At 48.7% G+C, this 21,398-nt stretch overlaps 1 protein-coding gene across 1 annotated transcript; it reads right to left on the reverse strand.

Annotated features, from left to right (window-relative positions):
- Positions 1-1,330: 1,330 nt before the first annotated feature.
- Positions 1,331-21,057, reverse strand: LOC146763734 (serine/threonine-protein kinase PAK 3-like). Its single transcript, XM_085566204.1, has 15 exons — positions 14,878-21,057; positions 14,459-14,635; positions 14,171-14,326; positions 13,262-13,396; positions 12,651-12,986; positions 12,143-12,226; positions 11,588-11,735; positions 11,218-11,281; positions 10,462-10,510; positions 9,613-9,725; positions 8,883-9,000; positions 7,938-8,037; positions 7,301-7,497; positions 4,744-4,881; positions 1,331-3,414 (listed from the first exon to the last, which is right to left on the reverse strand). Exons 1-15 carry the CDS (start codon positions 14,929-14,931, stop codon positions 3,322-3,324), a joined length of 1,962 nt encoding a protein of 653 aa, XP_085422330.1. The 5' UTR covers positions 14,932-21,057; the 3' UTR covers positions 1,331-3,321.
- Positions 21,058-21,398: the final 341 nt, after the last annotated feature.

Genomic DNA, 21,398 nt, shown 5'->3' on the forward strand with positions numbered 1-21,398 from the left:
CCCTGCAACAGTTCAGGCAATACAATCTCTCTGGACAAGCATACCATTGGTCTCTCTTGGTCTCTTTATCTCGAATCCTAGCGGCGATTGAGGTAATGCTGCCGCTCGGACTGTGCTAACCCAGCCACTGCCTGGTAAGCCCAGGGCAGTGGGACCGCGGAAAACCCCGGCCCCGAGAGGGGACAGCTAGCCGGAGGGTCCCGGGGCCAGGGAGGGGCGGGGGACAGTGGCGAGGAACCCCTGCAAGCAACAAGTAGCGGTCGAAAGAGAAGCAACAAGTGGCGCACCAACGTTGGGCTTTGCATTGGTCTGAGCGAGCGAGGCCCCAGCTGCCATGGACAGTGCACCAGCTAGGAGCTTTTCCAGACACTTTGCAGTGTCACCGCGAGCAACAGAGCGGCGAGCGGTGCGAATAAGCCGCCACGCAAGCTGTCAGTTGTGCGGGGAGAAGCTCTGGGATCACGCTGGTGGTGAGGCATTTGCCTCTCCACACAGCCCAGCGGGACTGTTGCCGTGGAGACAGACGCCGATTTCTGTCTGGCGAGGTCTCCACAGGTGCGGACAGCACCTCCCAACACCCGGGAAACCCCCCGCGGATTCGGGAACCGTTGCTGCAGTGGTGTCTAAAGGATGGCAGTGGGTGAGTCTCGGTACTGGGGGGCAGGGGCCCGGCCAGGAGACATTGGCTTTCGTGTGCCTGAGGGGCGACACGCCAGCGCACAGGCGTGACGAGAGTTTCCGTCGTAGCTTTAGAACTTTGGGGTTTGCTGCAGTAATTGGTTGAGATTTGCTGTGAAGCTAGCGATGGGTGTTATGCTGACTATACAGCAGAAAGAGATTTATAAACAAGTTCAGGAACCCCTGCTGAGAGCAGGTGCTGAAGCAATACGGGGAATAAATAAATAGACTCCACAACTCGATGTAGTTATGAAGTGGGTATGTATGACAGCGCCTGGCACAAGTGAGATAGCTCTCCAAAATCTTGTGCCCCGAGCTGGAGTTTGTCCCACAATTTTATTCACAAAGGTGTTCCATATGCAATACATTACACAACTTTTCTATGCATATTCAACCCCTGGCCCCGCCTGTCTTCGCCTCTCATGCTAAATAGGTCCACGTCCTTCTGGGCATGCGTGGTTTTTTGTGGTGGTCTTTACGGGAGTCTCTGATGGTCTTTTAAGGCTGAAACCATAGTCTTCCTCTGCATTGAACTTTTGAACTCTTCTCTGTGCATGCGCTTTTGGCCTTCTGCTATCTTATCTGGATAAGTCCATCATCCTTGACAGAGGGGCCTCCTTATCTGAGTTCTTTGCATTCCTGGTCTTCTCTGGTATTTGTCTTTTTGCAAGAAGCTTTAAAGATTTTTTTTTTTTTCTCTCTCTTTCCTATGCCTTTTGCGCCATGGCAGAGGTTTCTTAAAATTCAACACATGATTCTACAAACATGATACATTCATTTTTTTTGATACATTCATTTTTGATACATTCATTTTGTTAGCTCAAATGATCTCTGGAAAATCTCTTATTTTAGTACAGCACTTCAAAGGGCGATAGCCCAGTCTCAGAATGAGGCATGGTTTGGATATTTATTAGGGCCAAAAGGAGGCATTTTACCCAGGACATTTTTGTTTCCAAAATTAATTTTGGTAATTGGGCTTTTAATGTTTGATTCATTCTTTCAGCTTGTCTGGAGCTCTGAGGATGTTATGGGATGTCGTACTCCCACTGGATCCCTAGAGCGTTGGCTATTTGCCTAATGATTTTAGAGGTGAAGAGTGTCCCTTGGTCTGAATCTATGTATCTTACTAACTTATATTGTGTGAGAACCCCAGGATTGGTCTGGGGTCTCGTGTGGTGGTAAATTCTCTCCTCCAACCCATGCTTCCAAAGAAAAACTCTGCAGGCTCTTGTTGTTTGGTCTCAAGGCAGTTTATTGCGAGTTATCTAACAGATTGTGTTCGCGGGCTGCGGCTGTTTGATCAGCGGCCCCGGCAGAGACACACACACTCCTGACACCCTCACTGTCTAGTGTCTTCTTCTTCTCTCCCCCCGCCCAGGGCTGCTGCTATCTTTTAGATTATATATTATGTATTACATGTTTACAGTTTTTCCCCAATACCTACTACCTATATTACCAAGTGCTTTTCTACTCTAAACCAATCTGTGAATGCCAACATCACCAAGAACATGGGGGTAAGGAAGAAGGAGGAAGAATAGGATCAGCCCACTTTCCTCCATCTTAGAACTTCTGACCCCCATGTACAAAGTAAAAACCCCCCTGTACATGTGCTAAAACCCCCCTGTACAATACTAAAAAAATTTCCCCTCTGTTTTGTCACTACTTTTACTATACTATCTAGCCCTCTGTGACTGCTTGTTCCACCTTCAAAGTTGGTAATTCATTCCATGGCTCAAACTCAAAATCACAGCTGTTTCCAGCTGCCTGCTGGGGTCTAGAATGCTTCTGACCAAGGCCTGGAACCTCTAAAAATGTCTGAGAGACATTTTGATTTCCAACAAAAGACAACTGGCGATTCAGAAGGAAATGTTTTCTGAAGGGGTCCGAAGGAGGGGAATCTTCCAAATGACTTGATGTTTCAAAAATTTTATTTAATTATAATCCTATCTGTAATAAATGGGCAGGAGATGATTCTCCTTAAAAATGCCTTTATTAAATGAGAGCAGCTTGGGTGGGGGCCCGACAGGCTGTGCACACGCTGCCGCTGCTTCCTGGAGGGACACCAAGGAGGAGGAAATTCAGCTTTGTCCGCTTCACGTGCAGGCAGAGCTGGGGGATCCGTCCTCACAAGAGCAGCAGGATTCTTCCCCTTCTTCTCGCAGTCTGTTATGGTCTAGGGTCCTCATGCTATTCAAGGTCTCTGCAGGGTAGAGCGACAGATTAAAAGCATCCCTATGGGTACTAGAGTTAGTTACTCACCCTTCTGCAAGCATCCCGGTCCATAATTTTGTGAAGGCTCGTAGTTCTAGGGGATTTTAGCGTGGTTTCTGAGGAGTTCCTGTATTTGCATACTGTCTTTGATGTCATTTCCTCCTCACAGGCCCGGGCACCATCTTCCAGGAAGCAGCAGCTGGCAGCACAGTGAAACAGCACCTAACACAGGAGGATTTCTAACCAGGAATGAACACAGGTAAGTGATAAGCAGCAATAACAGCATTGTAACTAGGTTAGCATAACTTTTATAACCCTTCTTTTTATAACAATATCTATAAACCTATACTAAAAAACTACTTAACAATCCTATTCTAGAGTCCTACTCTACAATCGTACTCTAACTTGGTAACAGAGATAATATCTTGATTGTTAGATTCTTGTCTTCTTTGTCTTCTTCTTCTTCTCTGAGTTGATGAGTGGTGCCAGGGTGGACGCTGGCTTGGCTGATGTTACAAATGGATGCTGTCCAAAGGGAAAAAAAAACAACAAAGAACAGTGAACCATGAGTTTCCAAGCTCAGTGCTTCACAGACTCAATCATGATTCCTCTAGCTCCTAGAAAGACCCAGAAAGGAAAACAGTGGGACCATCTGCTCCTCAATTGTCATGTGCAGGACCTTGCCATCACAGGCAAACCTGGCCCTGAATCCCACTCCTCCATTTATTCTGGTTTCTCCATCTTGCCAGGATTTTTGCCCTGCCAGTGCTCTAGAAATGGTGCTTTCTGTCCCTGGGGTTTCTTCCTTTCAAGAAGCTCCAATGACTCCCATAGGTCCCTGTCTTGTGCTAATTTCCACAGGCACACAGAGCAGTGTCTGCCTTTCCATGCCCTGCCCCTCCTGTGCTGCATGGCACCTTCCTTCCCAGCAGGGCCAGCCGAGTGGCGCTGGGTCCTGCAGTTCCCTCTCTGCCACACAACCTGGCAGTCAGCCTGGGCCAGTTCCCCTCTGCCTGAACGTGCCAGGCAGCAGATGGGGCTGGGACAAGTTCCTCTCAGCTGTCCCTGTTTGTGTGCCAGAAACCTTTAAGGGTGGGGTGGGGGGCACAAACCAGGGCCCCTCAGAGGCTCAGAGTGAGCCCCTCACAGCCCCTCCTGCCCACAGCCAATGCCAGGACTGGCAGCCTTGGGTTTCTCCACCACTATTTCATGTCTCTCTACGCTGCATTGCTGTACTTCAGTTCTTTTGCTGTTAGATGAAACTGAACACCCCACCAAATCAGGGCAAGAGAAACAGCCAGAAAACAGAGCACCTGTCCTCTCAGGAAATGCAGAGAGAAGTGGAATTATTCGGTTTTGTGAAGAACAGGCCCCAAGGAGACTTTATTGCTGCTTTCCAAGATTTCAGAGTGGCTTTGAAGAAAGTGGGGGACACCTTTTTTAACAGGGCCAGTTACAATAGAGTGCGGGCAAATAGTTTCAAACACAAAGGGGATCTAATCAGAGTAGGTCTAAGGAAGAACTTGTTTACTCACAGCAGGGTGACACCCTGGCACAGGCTGTCCCAAGACCTTGTAGGTGCCCCATCCCTGGAATCATTCCAGGTCAGGTGGGACAGGGCTCTGAGCAACCTGATCTCTTTAAAGATGTCCCTGCTCATTGCAGAACACTTGGATCAGAGGACTTTACAGAGCCTTGCCAGCCCAGCGCAGTCTAGGATTCCTCACTGTTTTCATTTGGACATCACCAAGAGTGGAGGTGAGGAGGAAGGGGGTTCATCTGATGCCTCGGACCTCAGTGGAGGAGGAGCCCATCCCTCAGACACTGTTTCACCTCAGCCCCTTGGCATTTTACCTGCAAGAGCCTCTTGGCAGACCAGCGCTGCTCTTTGTCTGTCTGCAGGCAGCAGCTCAGGAAGTCACGCAGGGAAGGTGAGAATCGGTTGGCCTGGCGCAGCTGTGGTCGCTCTCCTCTGGCTATTAGGAGTTCAGCCTGCAGGAAAAGGAAACATGAGGCTCCACCTGCTTCTTTCCCATCTGTAACTGCTCTCTCAGAATCCCATTGTTTAAGCTCCATTCTGCAGTGGCAGTTTTTGCCCTGGCAGAGACCCAGAGATGACTTTCGTTACTAACCAAAAACCCAAACCCTGATGCAGCCACAGCTTTTCCAACATTCAGTAGATCTTGCCTTGGCAGCTGATTTCATTGACTGACCTAGTTAGTGGAAACTACATCAGCAAAGCATGTTTCCTTATTGGAGGATTCACACCAGCTTTTCGGAAGACAGACTCTGCTACACTAACTAACTCTGCTATTTCCAAGGATTAGTACGTGAAAGGCATCTCTGCAGTGCTTGTGGGTCCCTTAAGCACAGTGGTCATAAACCAAAACTCATCGAGCTTCTTGTCCTCTTCTAGAAAACAGTGGTACATGGGAGGCAAGAAAGGAAATCCACCAGGTATTCCTCAAGGTAAGGAAACAAACATTTGGAATCTCATATTCAACACAGACCCTTTAAGATGCCTGCACAAATGTATTGGGTTGAAAATGCCTGCTTGGGCACACAGGAGCCACCTGCATCTCTGTCTCTCAGCTGCAAGTTTCAGCTTCTTTACGTGGCAAAAGGAAACCTTTTCAAGGTCAAATCAGAAGAAGAAGCACCATCCCTATGGTCACCCTCTGCTCATTTAGATACTCAAGTCAATTCATTAATGGCGTCCCCATTGCAAAAAGTGTCGGTAAGAAGTGGGAGGTTTTGACAGGCTCTCCATGACACCAGGCTGCGGCCTGTTCTCCATAAAAATGTCCATCACAATACTTACAGCTGTGTGCTGGTGGCACTGAAATAGATGGTGACCCAAAAAACTTTGTCATTATCCTCTTCAACCTAGAGGAAAATTTCCAAGCCTAAAACAGCAAGCACACTCCCCTGGAGTATAAATAATTATGGCAGCTTTCTTTCCTTTTCCCACACCCCCAGAGGTCACAAAGAGGGTTTTATCCTGTGTCTTTGCAACTGAGCTCAGCCACTGGACATGGTGGGGAGCTGGAGTCCTCACTGTCCTTAGAACTGTGCAAGCCAGGGATGGCCCTGCTCCTGTGGTAAAGGATCACAGCACCAGCATCAACCGCCCACGTTGGGTCCCAGCCCCAGGCACCGGGCTGCAAGCTCATCAACTTGTTAAAGTATCCAGAAACAGCCAAGGGTTTAGTGTTACTGCAGTCGGAGAAAAAAACATCCTCAACTTATACAGGCCACCCACACACATGACTGAACAATGTACAGATTATTTGAAGCCTGAAAGTTTTGAAGACCCACAGGACTTTGGAAAAGACGCTACAGAATGGAGAAAACTTGATGTGCTGTGGTTAAAAAAATAAAAAGAAAGCAAAACTCTTGGGAAAGATGAAATGGGAAAACCTTACAAATATGTATGCCTGGCAAAAGATTTTGAGAATATGGAAACTGTAAGTGAGATTGAAATAAAAGTAAGCTTTGAGATAGTTACTAGCCTTAGTTACTGAACAACTGGAAAACAATGGTATGGCCAGCAGAAGGTAATCCCCTTTTGATTAAACAATACCCTCTGCTGGCAGACAGGTCCAAGGGTCAGAGCAGACCGTACTAGCTTGGCAGAAGGGTTCCAAAGAGTAGTTTTTAGGGTTTAAAATGTAACACAGTATGGTAATGTAATGATTCTTATAGGCTGTAGGTAAATGCTCTAGTATTTGTATCTTGTACTAGATTGGTTAGTGAAAATTTGAATATTCAGCACAGAAGATTTCTTGTATTGTAACAGCAACTTCCTCACTCTTTCAGGTCTCTCTTTTGGGCTCCTCTTTTGGGCCTGCTCCAAGCTGTGGCTGGCAGCTCCAAGCAGGGCCCTGCACCCACGCCCTTTGCAATAAACTGAAAGTTCCAAGACCTGGCTTCAAAGATCTCTCGTCTCCCTCCATCCCGACCATCCTACCCACTGTCACTCCTACACAAAATTACTTGGGCATTGCTTTGATGGTTGTTTCTTTTATTCTTTTTAATTTTTTTTCATTTCCAATAAAATTGAAACTGGGAAGGTCTAACCTCAATTTCTTAGGATATTTATCACATGTCTAACCCTCCACTGAAAAATTCTTGTCCTTCAGAGACAGAGCACCAACAGAGTTCAGAAAGCAAATGAGAAATGTCAGGCATGGTTGGAAGCCAAATGGCAGGTTTCTCAATTGGTTAGGTTTCTGAACTGCCACTGATGCAACCAAATTTACAGCAGATGCTGATGTGCTGCAGTGATATGTTTAGAAGAGGACCTTGGTGGAAGTGGTGCCAGCAGATGGCAATGGAATTTGTCCAATGGCACACAGGACATGGGACAGGTGAGAAAGACAGGTGGGATCAGGAAGTATTTGCACCTTACCGAAACAGGAGTTTCATTCCTGTGAGGAACTTCTCGCTCCACCATTTCGATGCCCACGATTCCAAAAGACCATATGTCCACTTTGGGACCGTATGGTTGACCTGTCAACACTTCAGGCGCCATCCAGCCAGAAGTGCTGGCCACTGAGCTCCGTCTACTCTGCTCAGGGGTGAGCTGAGCAAAGAGACCAAAGTCAGCTGTGGAGAAATACATACCATGAAAACCAGCTCAAGTTAGGAAACCAAGCAAAAGGATTTCCTACTCTCAGTCTAAGAATGTGGTGTTGAATCTCTTCGAGAACTGTCCATGCTCGGTTTCCATGGGGCTTTAGCCAAGTATGGAATTGGCCACATCCAAAATATCCCAGGTTTTTTAATGCTGCTCACAGCAGTGGCCTTTATTCCCCTGAAGCTTTAGTTTGTGGCTCCCTCCCTCTGGAAGAGACACAAACACACCAACGCCACCCTTGACTTCTTGTGGTTTCTTATACCTCTGTGCACATTGCAACCGTGCCCTCAGCTCAGAGTGGGGGGTCCCTGCACTGCCACCAGCACCATTCCTGGGGAGCTGGCAGCCACTCAAAGCAGTCCCTCACCCCACATCCCTGAATGCTGCACCTGACCAGGAATATACTGACCCAGCTTGACAGAGCCGTCAGTTCTGAGAAGGATGTTGTTGCTCTTCACATCTCGGTAGATCACGTGGTTCAAGTGAAGAAAATCCAGTCCTTGCAGGCACTGAGAGAGAAAACAGAAACAGGAGGGCAAAAATTAGTGACTTCATCACACAAGAAAGGAAACAGAGACTCTAAAAGATTCCCATTCCCTAGGGGAATGGCGAGTAATGGCAGAACACAGTGCCATTGAGAGGAAGAGTTGCTGCTCCAACACTTGCAGAGCAAGACCTTTCTAAGGAAAGGCATGTCAGCTTTTGAAAGAGCAACAGCACCTGCTGTTGTAGACTGTCCCCTGCAAACCAGCCAGGATGACTGCTGCTGCAGTGGATGTGCTTTCTCCATGCAGAGGGCAAAGGAGGGTTTAGGCCAAGAAAGAAAATGTCCCTCTCTTTGGTGTGAAGCGGATCACTTTTGGGTGGGAGGCTGCGTGATGAAAGTTTTATTGCTGGCCTCAGCACAGACTTGAAGTATCACACCAGTCACCTTCCTGAAGCAAAGGGCATTTTAGCTTCACCACTGTCCTTTTCAGTTGAGGACTATGAGAAATGAGTCTCTGTTTTTTCTCAGCTGATCATTTCAATTCCTGCTACAAGCACCTTGCTTTTACAGGCAAGGAATGCAGTACAGACAGGATTGAGATAAAAGTTTAGGGAGGCAAGGTGGAGAAAAGCAAATACAAATACAGGAGGCAGAGCAAGAATACAACAGCAGGAGAGAAGAGTACAAGAACTGAGTACAGTGAGTGCAGGGGCACTGGCAGGCAGTTCCCCTGAGATGCTTTTACTTGCCCATACCATACCAGCACGAGGGAAACAAAGCTTTACACATGAAACCTCTCCTGTTCTGAGCCCCTGTTTCCCAGACAATCCTTCCCAAGCCCTCTGAAGCATAGGTGGGATCCCTGACCTCCCGACTGATGGCTGCTATCTCCTCTTCAGACAGGTAGGTCTTGCTGATGACATCACTCAGAGTGCCTCCATCCATGAACTCCATAACCAGCCAGAACTGATTATCCACAAGGTAGCTGAAAGAAGGAAACAAGAGCATGAAGGTAAACATGCATGGTTAGTTTGTTTTCTTGATTCTTATTTCCAAGTCCCTTTGTGAAAAGGACAGAATAAAAGGAATAGACATTCCCTCTAGGCTGTGCATTGTTTGCAATCTGTCTCAAGAAGAAAGGCACAGCTTTGAAAAAGGAGATGTCTTAAATAGCCAGCAAGTAAAAACTGCAGTTTAGGAACAGATAAAAAACTTGTCATATTGTGTGTTTCTGGAAATAACCACCTAGTCTTCCTGGCATTCAAAGCAATGGAGAAGAAGGGGACACAATCCAAGGAAAATCCATGTTAGTTTACCCGGATGTAGGAGGACTGTTGAAAAAAATCAAGCCCCAAAATAATGGGGTGGCTGTGAACTTACAGCCTATTAATTTAGTAAGATATGACTGATGCAGGTTTTTGAATAATTTCCAAACTGTATGTGCCAGGGAATACTTCTGCAGACAAGATGCACTCTCTTCCCATCCATTGGAGATGAACAGAGCAGTAATAATTAACCAGTAATTACAGCTCTATTTTCTGCCAGTGAACAACCTTGCCTGTTTGCAATATGTAAACAAACATTTGCAACAACTCACCTGTCTAAATAGTTGACGATGTTGGGATTCTTATTTATCTTCAGAACCATGAGTTCATTGACTTTTAGTTCCTTCTTCCTCGGTCCTTGGAGATTTATTTTCTTTATGGCCACCTAAAATGACATTGAAAACCAGTAACTTGAGAAGTTGGTGGCACGAGAACACAGCCGAGCTGTGCCAAACTGCCTTGTGATTAGGCATTGCAGTAATTAGGAAGTGACATTGCAATAGCCCATTTCTCCGCTCCCTTGGGGGCCAGTTACAGGACACGTGGCCACTGAGGTTTTGCCATGTCCACTTGGTGACAGTGGTGTCTCAACTATCACCCACAAACCTCTGAGCCCACTCCCTGCTGCTTTGTATGGGATTCAGAAGAAGTAATCCATGCCTTAATACTCTGTGCCTACATCTTGGGCTATGGGCAGGGCTTCGAGTTTCTAGGGATGCCTTGCAGATCTCTCCCTTTGTGCAGTTCCCAAGTGCAGCACTGCAGGTGGCTGAGGAACTACCAATAATTTTCAGATGTATTTGCTGGCAACCAGAAGTGAGAATTCAAGACTCTGAAGCTGTAGCCCCAAAGAGCAGTGAGATGCTCTAAGGCACCACCTTTGTTTTAGCAATTGAGAGCGAGTGAGCACATCCTTCTCTGAAAAGGACTGTTGCCCTCCGTGCCTTCCTTCTGGCAGCTGAGAAGGACAAAGACTGTCTCCAATGTATTTTGCTGGCTGGCACCAGTCTGTGTTTCTTGTGCCTCTTCAGCACAGCTCAAGCCAAAGCTCCGGCCACAGCTGCTCACACCAGAGGGGAAAGCCCTTGAGTGCAGAGTTTGTGAGGGCTGTTGACATTTACCTCTACTCTTGTGGCTTTGTTGAGTGCTTTAAGCACAAATCCAAAAGTCCTAGAGACAAAAAAGCAGCAAAGAAAGGAGAAGCCATTTAGATCTTGCAGTGAAAGCCAGCCCACAGAGGACATCTCTGCTGTAAATGCCTAAGACCTGCAGGATGCAGGAGGGCTCTGCCAGAAGGCAGATGATGCATTTTCCTCTCAAGTGCATGGGCACTGGACCTGTCTCTGAAGTGCTGCCATTTACTGCCTCAGCTCCTAAAGAGAGCTCCTTCTTTCATCTCAGGTTTCAGGTTCTAAACTGTGCTGTTTTCACCCTGACCATGTAGAATTTCCTTCAGCAAACTCTTGGAAAGAAATGTTCCTGAGAACTGTTATCTGACAGCTATGAGGTAGTAGGTTGCTCTTTCAGGCAAGCAAGTTTCTTCCCCTTTTATTAGTGTGACTGTATGATTTGGAGAGATACATAAATACTAAGGAAATTAATACAGAGCTGTCCCACACTTGAGAGACAAGGAGATCTTCCAGGTCCTGTTCCTTGCTGCAGGCAAGACCTCGGCAGCATGGAGATGTCTCTGACAACACCTTCAGGGCACACTCACAAATTCTGAGCAGCACTGAGAGATGGGACAATCTATCCCCAGTGTCTGAACATGGCCATAGATGTCTGTTTGCAGCTGGCCTGACTTCACACTGCATAGATATTCCACCAGAAAAACACCTGGCACATGGTTATGGAGAAGTAACTGTGGTTGGACTCACCCGCTGCCAATATATTCCAGTTCAGAATATTTCCCCACAGGATTTTCCATGTTCACTATTTTCCCTGAAGGAAACAAAATGCAAGATGCTCACTTTAAAGCAAAGATCCCAGGTTCCAGGAGATGCAAAAGGCAGCTCCAGAGCCTGGAGGTTTGAACTTCTTGTGGTCACCTGGGTAACAACAACAACCAGGCAGAAAGCTCTGCAGCACAGGTGGCCAGGACAGAGACTGATTTTCTACAGCAGTTCCCGTGGGGAAATGTCTCTAAATGTCCCTGGGACACCAAACTCAGGGAAAACACATGGTACTGCTATGCTGAAACATGCATACAATATGCTGTCCCTCAGACAAGAAATACAGCAGACGTACTCAGTTGCTCCAGGGAGTCATCCTTGTTCTGTTGCTGAGCAGTGCTGGAGATGAGCAAACAGCCCCGGTTCCACTTCTCAGGTTGGGGAGCAAAGGCTCCTTTCGACAATGTTGCTCCTACAGCAGGTTTGACAAAGCCCTTGTAGATCTGGGACAAGAAATGAGTTTATGTCAGAAAGGTGGCTGGCAGAGATTAGCCTGAGATCCCATTTCAAATGCAAGCCCTTAGGAAGGTGCTCTCAGCCACATGCAGGGCTCTTAAATGGGTTTTTTTCTGATGTCCACTTCTCAAACTGGATGGGTCAAAACCAAAGGTTAGTTCTACTCAAGTTCATGGCCAGATTCATGTTCCATTTTCATGGATTTTCGAAAGGATCACTTCCACAATGACCATTCTACTTCCTCTCAAGGATTCCTTTCCCCCTCCAAGGGCTTCAGACACACTTTCAGCTCCTTGTTCAAATATTCTGCCTCCTCCCACCGTGTCCTCTTTTCCTGCACCATCTTCAGGTTGTGCTCAACTTGTAGCACCTTTGGTGGGGACAGTTCCTGTACCTCACGCCAAACCTGGGGCTCTTCATTGCCACCCATTTTCTGGAAGTCTTTGTAGGCTGCCCGGTGAGATGTCAACACTTTCACCTCAAGTTAAACAGAACAAAGCAGTCAGAGACTACGGCTTATCTCTGCCAGTCAAGAGTCATTGACTGTGAGGAAAGGGAAAGAACAGATTTACAAGGGGTACAGACAGCTTGTTTCAATCCTCCCTCTGGGTCACCATGTTCCCCTGTAAAAACACTTCAAGAAACAAGGAGAGCAGGAACAGGCCAGCAGGAATCAATTTGGATGACTGCTGGCCAAAAGGCCAAATGACAAGTCCCACTGTCCAGGGCAGCAGTTGAGATTCAGCACACCAGGAAATGTCCTTCAGAGTGAGTGTGATACACACTACAGCAGGATGGCACTCAGAGGCATCACCGCACTTCCTGCAGCTCTGCACTGGAAAGGCAAGAAGGGCAGAAACCACCAGTTTGGTGACTGCAGTGGCTATCCCTCTTTCACTCACTTGCTCTTGTAGAGCCTGAGGGAGGGGATCAAGTTTTTCTCTGATGATTTTAATTTCTTCCTCCTGCCTCTTCTCCTTTGCCTTCATCTTAGTGTGAACTTTCTGTAACTCCATGTCCAGCTGTTCCTTCAAGTTCTGTAAAATACAAGAGAGAGGATCTTTCATGAGTGGAGTGGCTGCCACTCTTTCACTCACCTGGTTTTGTTGATCGGCCCTCTGCTGATGGAGATTGATCTCCTCTTGAATTCTTCTCATGTCTTCCTTGTTCCCCTTCTTCACTTCCACAATGGTACTCTGAGCCCTGGGCAGCTCTGCTTGTGACTCTGCCTTGATGTTCTGTACACAAATGCAGAGCAAGTGACTGGGAGCTGCCTTCAGGCTCAGCTTTTTCCTCTTGCAGCCTCAAAATCACCTTTATTCAGCCACTTCTTTCTGCTTCCCTACCCACCTCTGCTTCCAGCGTAACCCTCCTGTCCCAGTGCTGACTTTGGCAGATTCCAAGGCTCTGTGCTTTCAGTGCCTCTGGGACTCCTGGCCTCCTCAGTCCCAAGAGCTCCATTTTATGCCCCTCTTCCTGCCCTTCCCTTTGACACCTGGCGAGTCAGGCTTACCTGGCCATTCTCCTGTGACTCTTCCACCTGCTGCCTGAGCTGCTCTTCCTGCTCTTGGGCTGGGAACAGCTCTCCCTGAGTCTGCCGTGGCATCTCTGACAAAGCAAGCTGCTCCAGCTCTTTCTCTGGAAGGACCTGCACAGAAAGCAAGAGAAGATGTGTTTCAACTTTCCATATGACATTTGTGGGCCAAGACTCAAGGACTGATGGGCTCACACGTTCCCAAAGCACTGCAGTGCTGCAGCTCTCCTGCTCTCCTGGGTCATTCTCTGCCCATGGGGAGGCACAGATGCCAAAGTGACCCTGGCACTGCAATCAGGGGCCCTTTGGGGCTGAAATTCCAACAGCCTCTCAGGCAGCTGACAGGGAAGGTGTGGCATTTCTCAAGGGTCTGCTGAGAGCCTCCCTCTGCTTCTGCCATGCTCTGTTTGTCTTTTAGTAGTGACTGACACCCCACCCTGTCCCACAGCTCCATCCTGGCTCTGCAGGTGGCTTCCTGGGTGAGCTCAGACCTTGTGAGAAACACTTCTGGAGTGCATGTTCTTTTTACCACCTAAAACATGGAATTCTTCCACCTCTCTGGGACAGGCTGAACATTAAAGCATTAACTGGGGGCTCCAGGAAGAAGAGGCTGGAGGAGGAAACCATGTCTGAGGGGAAAGAAACACCACATCTGGAGGAGGAAACAGCTCTGCCTGCTCAAAATCGGTCAATGTCTTTAATCCTCTCCTGAAAGGGATGCTTTATGTGAATTTTGCACCTCCAACTGCTTTGGGCCAGAGCCAAGAAGATTAAATTATGCAAATGTTACATAGATAGATAAATAGACAGACAGAGAGAGAGAGAGAGAGAGAGAGAGAGAGAGCCAAGTCACATCCAAATTGGACACAGCATTTCAAAAGCTCAAACCTCGGCCACAAACTGGTTCCTGTCATGCAAGTGGAGGAACAGTGGGAACAGGCTCTGGTGTGCCATTCCCTCTAGGGGCTCTTTCCCCATTTCCTCTACCAACTTCATCAGTGCTTGAAAGAGGTGAACGGAGAGCAGCTGCACACGGTTCATATCCTAATTAAAGGGAAGAGAGCAAGAACCTCAGAACTCACTGCTCCACACCCACCTGGGCATGGAACTGAAAATCCACAAGGGACAGTTTCCTGGCAGCACCCAGCACCTGTGGTGGGGGGCACAGAGCCTTACATTGTCAATGAGTGGCCGGAGTGCCTCAACCAGCTGTAGAGCGAGGGAACTGGCAATTGGCACATCTCTGTTCAGGACCATTTCACTGAGCACAGAGAGAGTCATCTCCCTCACCTCCCCGTCTTCATCCTTCAGCACCTCTGTGAGGCTTTCAGTCAGGGCCCACATTGTGTTGGCCTGTGTGGAACACAATATAATGCTGTGAAGCCATGAAAGGCTGCAGTGCCAAACGTTCCAGCAGTTCAATGCCTTGCTGATGGCTCAGAGCCCAGAAGCCAAAGGCCTGGTCTGATGGACTCTGGTAGATGAATGGCAAGTCAGCAAAGCTGGAAGAAGCTGCACATCTTCTGAAGCCCTTCCAAGTGCAAGCTACTGTGTTACTCAACCCCACACTGGCTGGCTGTCTGCCTACTTCTTACCATAGAGGGTCTCCTGCAGAGCACCATGAGGCATCTAAGCACCAGGAGACGCATAACTGTGCACTGCCTCAATAGGTAGATTGGGAAAAGCTGAAGGATGTATCCACCACATTGCTTTATGTTAAGGCAAGGCAGGATCTGAAACACAAATCAGTGACAGGGATGCACAGCTGATACAACCCTATCACTGCACAGGGCTAGCTATAGGCAAGAGAAGGACATACGCAATATCAAAGGCACCAGAGCCCAAAGGAAGTAAAGGCTGCAGAGCACCCTGTGCTTCCACTGCCCTGCGCAGGTTGCTCACTCGCTCCACTCTCTCCATCAGCCCTTGGCCCAATATGTTGGACTTGACAAGGCATGATGAAGGAGGAGGAGCTGTCACTAGAATAGCACAAACCATAGGTGTCACCCCAGCAGCAAGGGACAAAGGGTACAGAGCAGAGCCCACCTCTTCCCCTCCTTCACTGACTGGACTCCCCTGCATCTGCATCTCTAAGAGGGCAGAGTGGTGGGACACAGCTTGGCAAGGCAGTGCTTGCCATCAGGCTCACCTCAACAAGGAAGGCCATGGCAGCCACCTCCCAGCGTGCCTTCTCTCTGTGGAGCAGCCTGAACAGGTAGCGTGCAATGCGGCAACACAAAGGCTGTGAGATCCTGAGCATTGCCCTGGCAGGGGAAAAAAGACACTGTTGACTCTGAGCAGGGTCGGAGGGTAGGCAGAACTCTCCTGGGACTGACTCACAGAAGCCTCTTCTTTCACCACTAGCTCTTGCAAGGAGGAAGGTGGAGCTAAACACCAGCAGGCTCATTTCAGGAATGAAGAGGCTAGAAAACCACCCTTTCTGCCCACAGGGCAGTACTGTCCCCCAGGCTGTCAGTTGCCCTCAATGCGACTGCCCTGTTCCCAGCAGGCTGTCCTCAGTGAGGCTGCCCACAGACAGAGCTCCTGCCCTGTGCCATCAGCACTGAGACCCTGGCACTCCTCACGGAAAGAGATGCTGGCATTTTGGGTTCTGGCTCCTCCAGTGCACCCTGCCCTTCAAGGCTTTGTCACTCTGCTGCACCATCCCTCAGTGACAAGTCCCTCTCTCCCATGATCACAGGGATGCTGTGGTCACTGTGGACAGCTGGGGCACGGAGAATGGGGCTCTCACCTGGCCAGAAGACCCACTGTATGGTGGTGGGTATCAGTGCTGAGGAGTGTGTCCCATCCACACTCACGTTCAACTTCAGACACCACATCCTCATACTCAAGCTCACAGAGCAGTGCTTTCATGGTCATCAATGCAAATCTGTGTGCAGAGCAAAGCCCAGATGATGCCAGGAATCCTGGACCCAGCTCCAAGGGCACTGTGGAGATGGGAGGACCTGTGGAGCACCTGTTGGGGTTCTTGGGCAGAAAGTGCTTGTGCTGACATTGCCTCCAGAAGGCATTGACTTTCACTGGCATCTGCTCTGTGCTGGAGAAAACTTGGAAGAGCAGGGCCACAAAGAGGCGGGGAAAATACAGAATCAACATCTTTGGGCACTCGGGCAGGTGAATGATCTCCCACAGTGCTCTGGTTGCCTGCAAAAACCAAAATAGCCAGAAACTATGCTCAACACCAAGACATCTCTGTGGCAGGGCCCAGGCATGCGAGAATGAACCTCAGGCCTTGCTCTGTGCCAGGGATGCAGGGGGAGCAGCATCTGCCCTGACTGCCTCTGCAACTGCCATGAACCCAGGTTTCTAGAACACCGTGTGAGGCACGGGATGCAATGATGGATGGGGGACTAAGGATGGAGAGATGCCATAGAGACATTCCTTGAGGATGTGCTTGGGTCTAGTCCAGAAACTCACGGCCAGAGGAAAGACATCTGAGTTGTCCTTATCAGAGGTGGATGTGCTGTGCAGCGGCCAGTCCTCCAGCACACAGAGGAGCTCTGGCAGCACCTTCTCCACAGTTCTACGTGAGGAGATAATTGCCCTCCACATGGTCACAGCAACTCTGCAGGACCAGAACCCTGTGTCACTAGGGTTTTGGCCACAACACTGCAGCCTGGCCAGCTCCAGGGTTCCCAGCTGCTCAGCAGCTCTGCCCCTGCCCTCTGCCCCTCTCCAGCTGCACCCAGCCACACTGCCACTGTGAGTAGCAGACAGCCAAGTGATGGTGCCTTGCAGGACAGGGAAGGAGCATGGCAGCAGGCTCTTGGGCTGACATGCCATGACTGGGAAATAATGGTATCAGAGCAGCTTCTGAAAATTTCCCTCTTTCTGCCACCACATGTGAGGCTGTGTCTACATGTTGATGGGGTCTCAGGCTGATGAATCCTTGAGCCCTCCAGGCCAGTGGGCCTTGTACCTGTCACATGATGGGGCACATCGCAGGAGGGTCACCACCACATCATGTGGCTGCGCAAGGGCCATCTCCTGCAGGTTCTCATCCCGACTGTAGTTAGTAGATATATCCTTGTTGAATGAGAGACTTTGGTAAATGTCCCTCACAATGGTCGGCACCTGGACGAGATATGTGAGGGAATTGGTGTGCCACTAGAGAGAGCCATTTTCCCAGCTTACTCCCAAGCAGTACTTCATTTTCTAGCACACTTGCTGGCCTAAAAATCCGTTGTGTGCTCAGCAGACTCAGCTTGATTATGTACACATTTGCTCATTGGCCAATCCTTTCCGTAGACAACTTACTTTCTTCATTCTGGAGGTGCCACTTCCCATGATTGCATCCAGCATGGCACAGTCTTCTGCTTTATGGGAGTCAGCATTTGCCATGTCCTCAGGGGCCGTGCTGTTCTTGTCTTCAGGATCAGTAGGCTTATGGAAGTTCAAAAGTATCTTAAGGCAGGACAAATATAGATGTCAAATCTAGTGCTCTGCAGCAGTGCTTGGCTGAGCTGCAACAGCATGTCCAGCCCAGGCAGGAAGTAGAAGTGGTAGTGCTTCTTCTTTTGTGGCAGTTTCTCAACTGGATTTGGCAAAAAGCAAGCACAGTCAGAGATGAGGGAGTGCAGGAGAGGCTGGAGAACACAGATGAGCCCTGCACTCCCCAGCAAGGACCAGCTCTCAGAAAACAGCTTTTGGGGCCACCAATCCCTGTCTCTCTGGCTGCAGCCTGGGGCTGAGGGTGCCTGGTGGATAGAGCAGAGCTACTACGACAATCAGCGCCTTCCCATTTCCCCTTCTTCCCTGGGGATGTCCACAGTGCAATGGAATGGCCCAGCTCAGCCACTTACCTGCCTGCAGCAGCTGGACTCCCTCCACTTCTTCAGGCTGCTGTGCTAGGACAGTCCCAGGGCTTTTATCATCATCCTCCTCCTCCTCCCCCTTCTCCCCTTCCCTCCCCTTCACAGAGGTCATTCTGGGCATGCTTGGGGTTCTCTTCACTGGGAGTTCTTGCCTTTTGATCCTGCTGGAGCTTGGGCTTTGAGGACTTCAGCCAGAGGGATGGGAGATGCCTTGGAAAGGATGACAGGGCTCAGCAAAACATGAGGTGGCTATGCAAGGCCTCCTTGCAGCCTCGCTCTGTTCCTTCCTGTCCTCTTGTGCACTCTGGGGTTATGTGGGTGGATGCTTTGATGCCAGAGGTGGGTCACAAAGTGTCCATATGTCACTGGTGATGGGTCACAAAGAGGCCCATGATGATGACATCCAATTGGCAGTGCCTATGTCACAGTGGATCACACAGGGGTCCATGGCATGTGCCATCCAATTGGCAGTGCCCATATCATGGTGGGTGGTTGCCATGTTTATTGATGGAGAGATCATGTTCATACAGCAGAACTATGGGCATGTGTTGCTTTGAGGATGTCTCCACCAATGCTCTTTACCTGGATTTTTTGTCTGATCCTTTCTCACCCCTTATGTCTTGATCCTCTAGGGTTCTTGTGTTTGTCCCAGTGGGTCAGACTGTGACTTCCCAGGTCTCTCATCCTACAGCCCAAAGAGAGAGGGAAAACAAAACATACCACATCAAAGTCACCTTGTTTGTTCACAATAAAAGGACAGTACAAGCACAACCCAGAAGACTTTTTACCTCAGCAAGGCAACAACACTGGTGACAATGCCAAGAGTGTGGATAGTGGGTGCCTCTGCCACACTCTACCCCAGAACCACAGTCATGATCTGTTGCATTCCAAGACACAGAGGAGGATGCTGAGGCAGGGACACCTTGGGAAGAAACACCCCTTTAAGTTAGGATGACACAAAGAGTTGCTCTGCCACAGTTCCCTGCTGTTATATGTTAATAATCCAAGTTATCCCTTGTCATCCCTTTCCTCCTCCCCCATTCTAGAATGTTCCCTGCTCCTGCCTTCCCTATCAATCCCCATTCCTCACAGCTCCTCCCCTGAATCCCAGTTGGTTGCTACCCTATAACCCTGCCTCTGTACTGCCCCTATTCTCTTTACTCAATGCTCCACCTCCCTCATCCCTAATCCTGGACCCTTTGTTCTTTGCTCTTTTTCCCTGGTCCATTTCAGTGTGCTGATAATAAAGGCCACTGGAATACCATACAAAGAGCCCCTCTGTGCTTCTTCATCGACCCTCAGATAACAACGTGTGGTGCGAGTGTCTGGTGTGCGCTGAGCTATTCCCTTCTCTTAGAGGATGCTCTTGGGAAGGCGGTGGCTTCAGCAGCTCCTGCAGCACCACTGCAATGATCTGACCAGGGTCTTTGGAATGGTGGTGCCCCCAAAGTTCAAAGCAGATGCAATGTTACTCAGTTGCAATGCCTACTATAGATATTATTCTTCAAGCACCATTAGCAATGACCAATCGATCGACAATAAGAACAATAAGCATGCAGAAATAACCAACATCATAGGTTGCATTGGACCCCATCCCTACCCCTTCCACCCTGAGCTCCTCCCCTGTGGTGGCACACTGGGGCCACAGAGTGGAGATTTGCTGTCCAGCACACTCCTGGTGGCCAGAGGGCACTGACAAGAGCGGCCACCCCCGGATCTCTGCTGAGACCGCCTAGGGTGGTGGTGATTGCTGTGATGTGGGTGACACAGCAGAGGCACAACGCAAGGAGTCCAAGGCAAAGTAAAAGGGAAGACTCTTCAGGGGTCTTCTTGGATGAAGGCCAATGGCCTTCCTCGCTGTCCTCTGAATAACCTGGCAGGTTGCGCATGAACGTTGAGCTTGGTGTTATAAACGTAAGAATTATTTTCCACTTTTGGGCTTTCTATTTGGAATTATATCAACTTATTAGTCTTCAAGGGTGTTCTTGACTAAGAAGTTGCCAGGAATTTAATTTGTCTCAGTGATGACTCTGCTCTTGGAGTTTTTCCCAGCTTTGTCCTTCCCAAGGTCATTTGTGTTAAAATATCTCAGTACTCTATCCCGTATCTTATGAACATCTGCGAACATCTGTTTTTTGATGCTAATTACATATCACTTCTATTACTTTTTAACAAATATTTTCTAAAATATTGATAAAGTTACAATCATTAGCACAAATCATATTCATTTTTCACAATTCTCTCTGGCTTTTTATGAAGGTACAGGGTCAAAGCAAACTCCCTTGGTTCCTCCCTGAGCCCTGGCCAAGGGGAGGATGAAACCAGATGTTTCTGCACTAGAAGTTATGGTAGCTTGTTTATTCAACAGTATAAAATCTGGACCCTCTCACAGCAAAGTTGGCGGCCTCTCCTGAGGTTGGGAAAACCACACAGGAATTCCCAGTTACTTGGAGTGTTTCTCCAATCCTTTGGTGTGACACAGCATCCCCAGCTGTGTCAGGACAATGGTCAAGCATTAGGGTAACTGCTGATGTATATTTTGTAGTAATAATCAGGTGCATTAACTTATCCTTTTGTACTTTTTTGCTGCTTTGCCCTACAGTAAATTACACTTCTTCCTTAAGTTGCAGGGGGTGCCTTTGGTGCTGAGCCTGCCAGCAAGCCATTCCCTTCAGAACTGGACTCGGTGGATCCCTTCCAACACAGAACATTCTGTGGTTCCGTGATCAGTTCTACAAAGTTTGCTCAGAATGAGTTTCAGCTAAAACAATTGAAATTATTTACTGAATACAGAGTTGATAGATAGTTCTTGCTGGTGAATAATGGATGGAGGGAACAGCTTCATGTGTTTTTTTGGGGCATCGCCCCAATTTTGTGGGTTCCTCCCTCCATTTTGGGATATGACACCTAATTTTTGGGTATCTCCACCCAGCGATTTTGGCGTCCACTCCTTACACTTTGGAAAGAGTGGAAGCCAAACTTTGTGCACCCCATCCCCATGTCCCACACATGCCCAGCGTCCCCAGTGTGCACTGAATGGCCAGCAAGGGACTGGGGAATGCTGGGACCCACAGTGATGTCAGTCTTCCCTCCTGGTTACACATAGGACTCTTCAGCCCTTTCTGGGGTGCCCTGGAGTGCCAGAGCCATGGTGAGGAAGTGTCTTTGCTGCCATCCTGTGCAGGATCATGCCTGGCCCATTATGGCCTCATGTCCCCATCTCTCATTGTCCTCTGATATTCCCTGTGTCCCTGCACCCCTCTCAAGAGCAGGACTTTGGT

Source organism: Lonchura striata, chromosome Z, assembly GCF_050655825.1.
Source record: "Lonchura striata isolate lonStrDom1 chromosome Z, ASM5065582v1, whole genome shotgun sequence".
NCBI lineage: Eukaryota > Metazoa > Chordata > Aves > Passeriformes > Estrildidae > Lonchura > Lonchura striata.

What these genes read in the sequence shown, in the direction of transcription:
- LOC146763734 (XM_085566204.1), bottom strand. Translation starts at nt 14,931, where the DNA reads ATGCGTCTCCTGGTGCTTAGATGCCTCATGGTGCTCTGCAGGAGACCC. An exon ending in TCTGCAGGAGACCCTCTATG is followed by an intron (nt 14,636 to 14,877) that starts GTAAGAAGTAGG and finishes TGTTCCACACAG; the next exon opens with GCCAACACAATGTGGGCCCT. An exon ending in TGACTCCCTGGAGCAACTGA is followed by an intron (nt 11,282 to 11,587) that starts GTACGTCTGCTG and finishes TGTTTCCTTCAG; the next exon opens with GGAAAATAGTGAACATGGAA.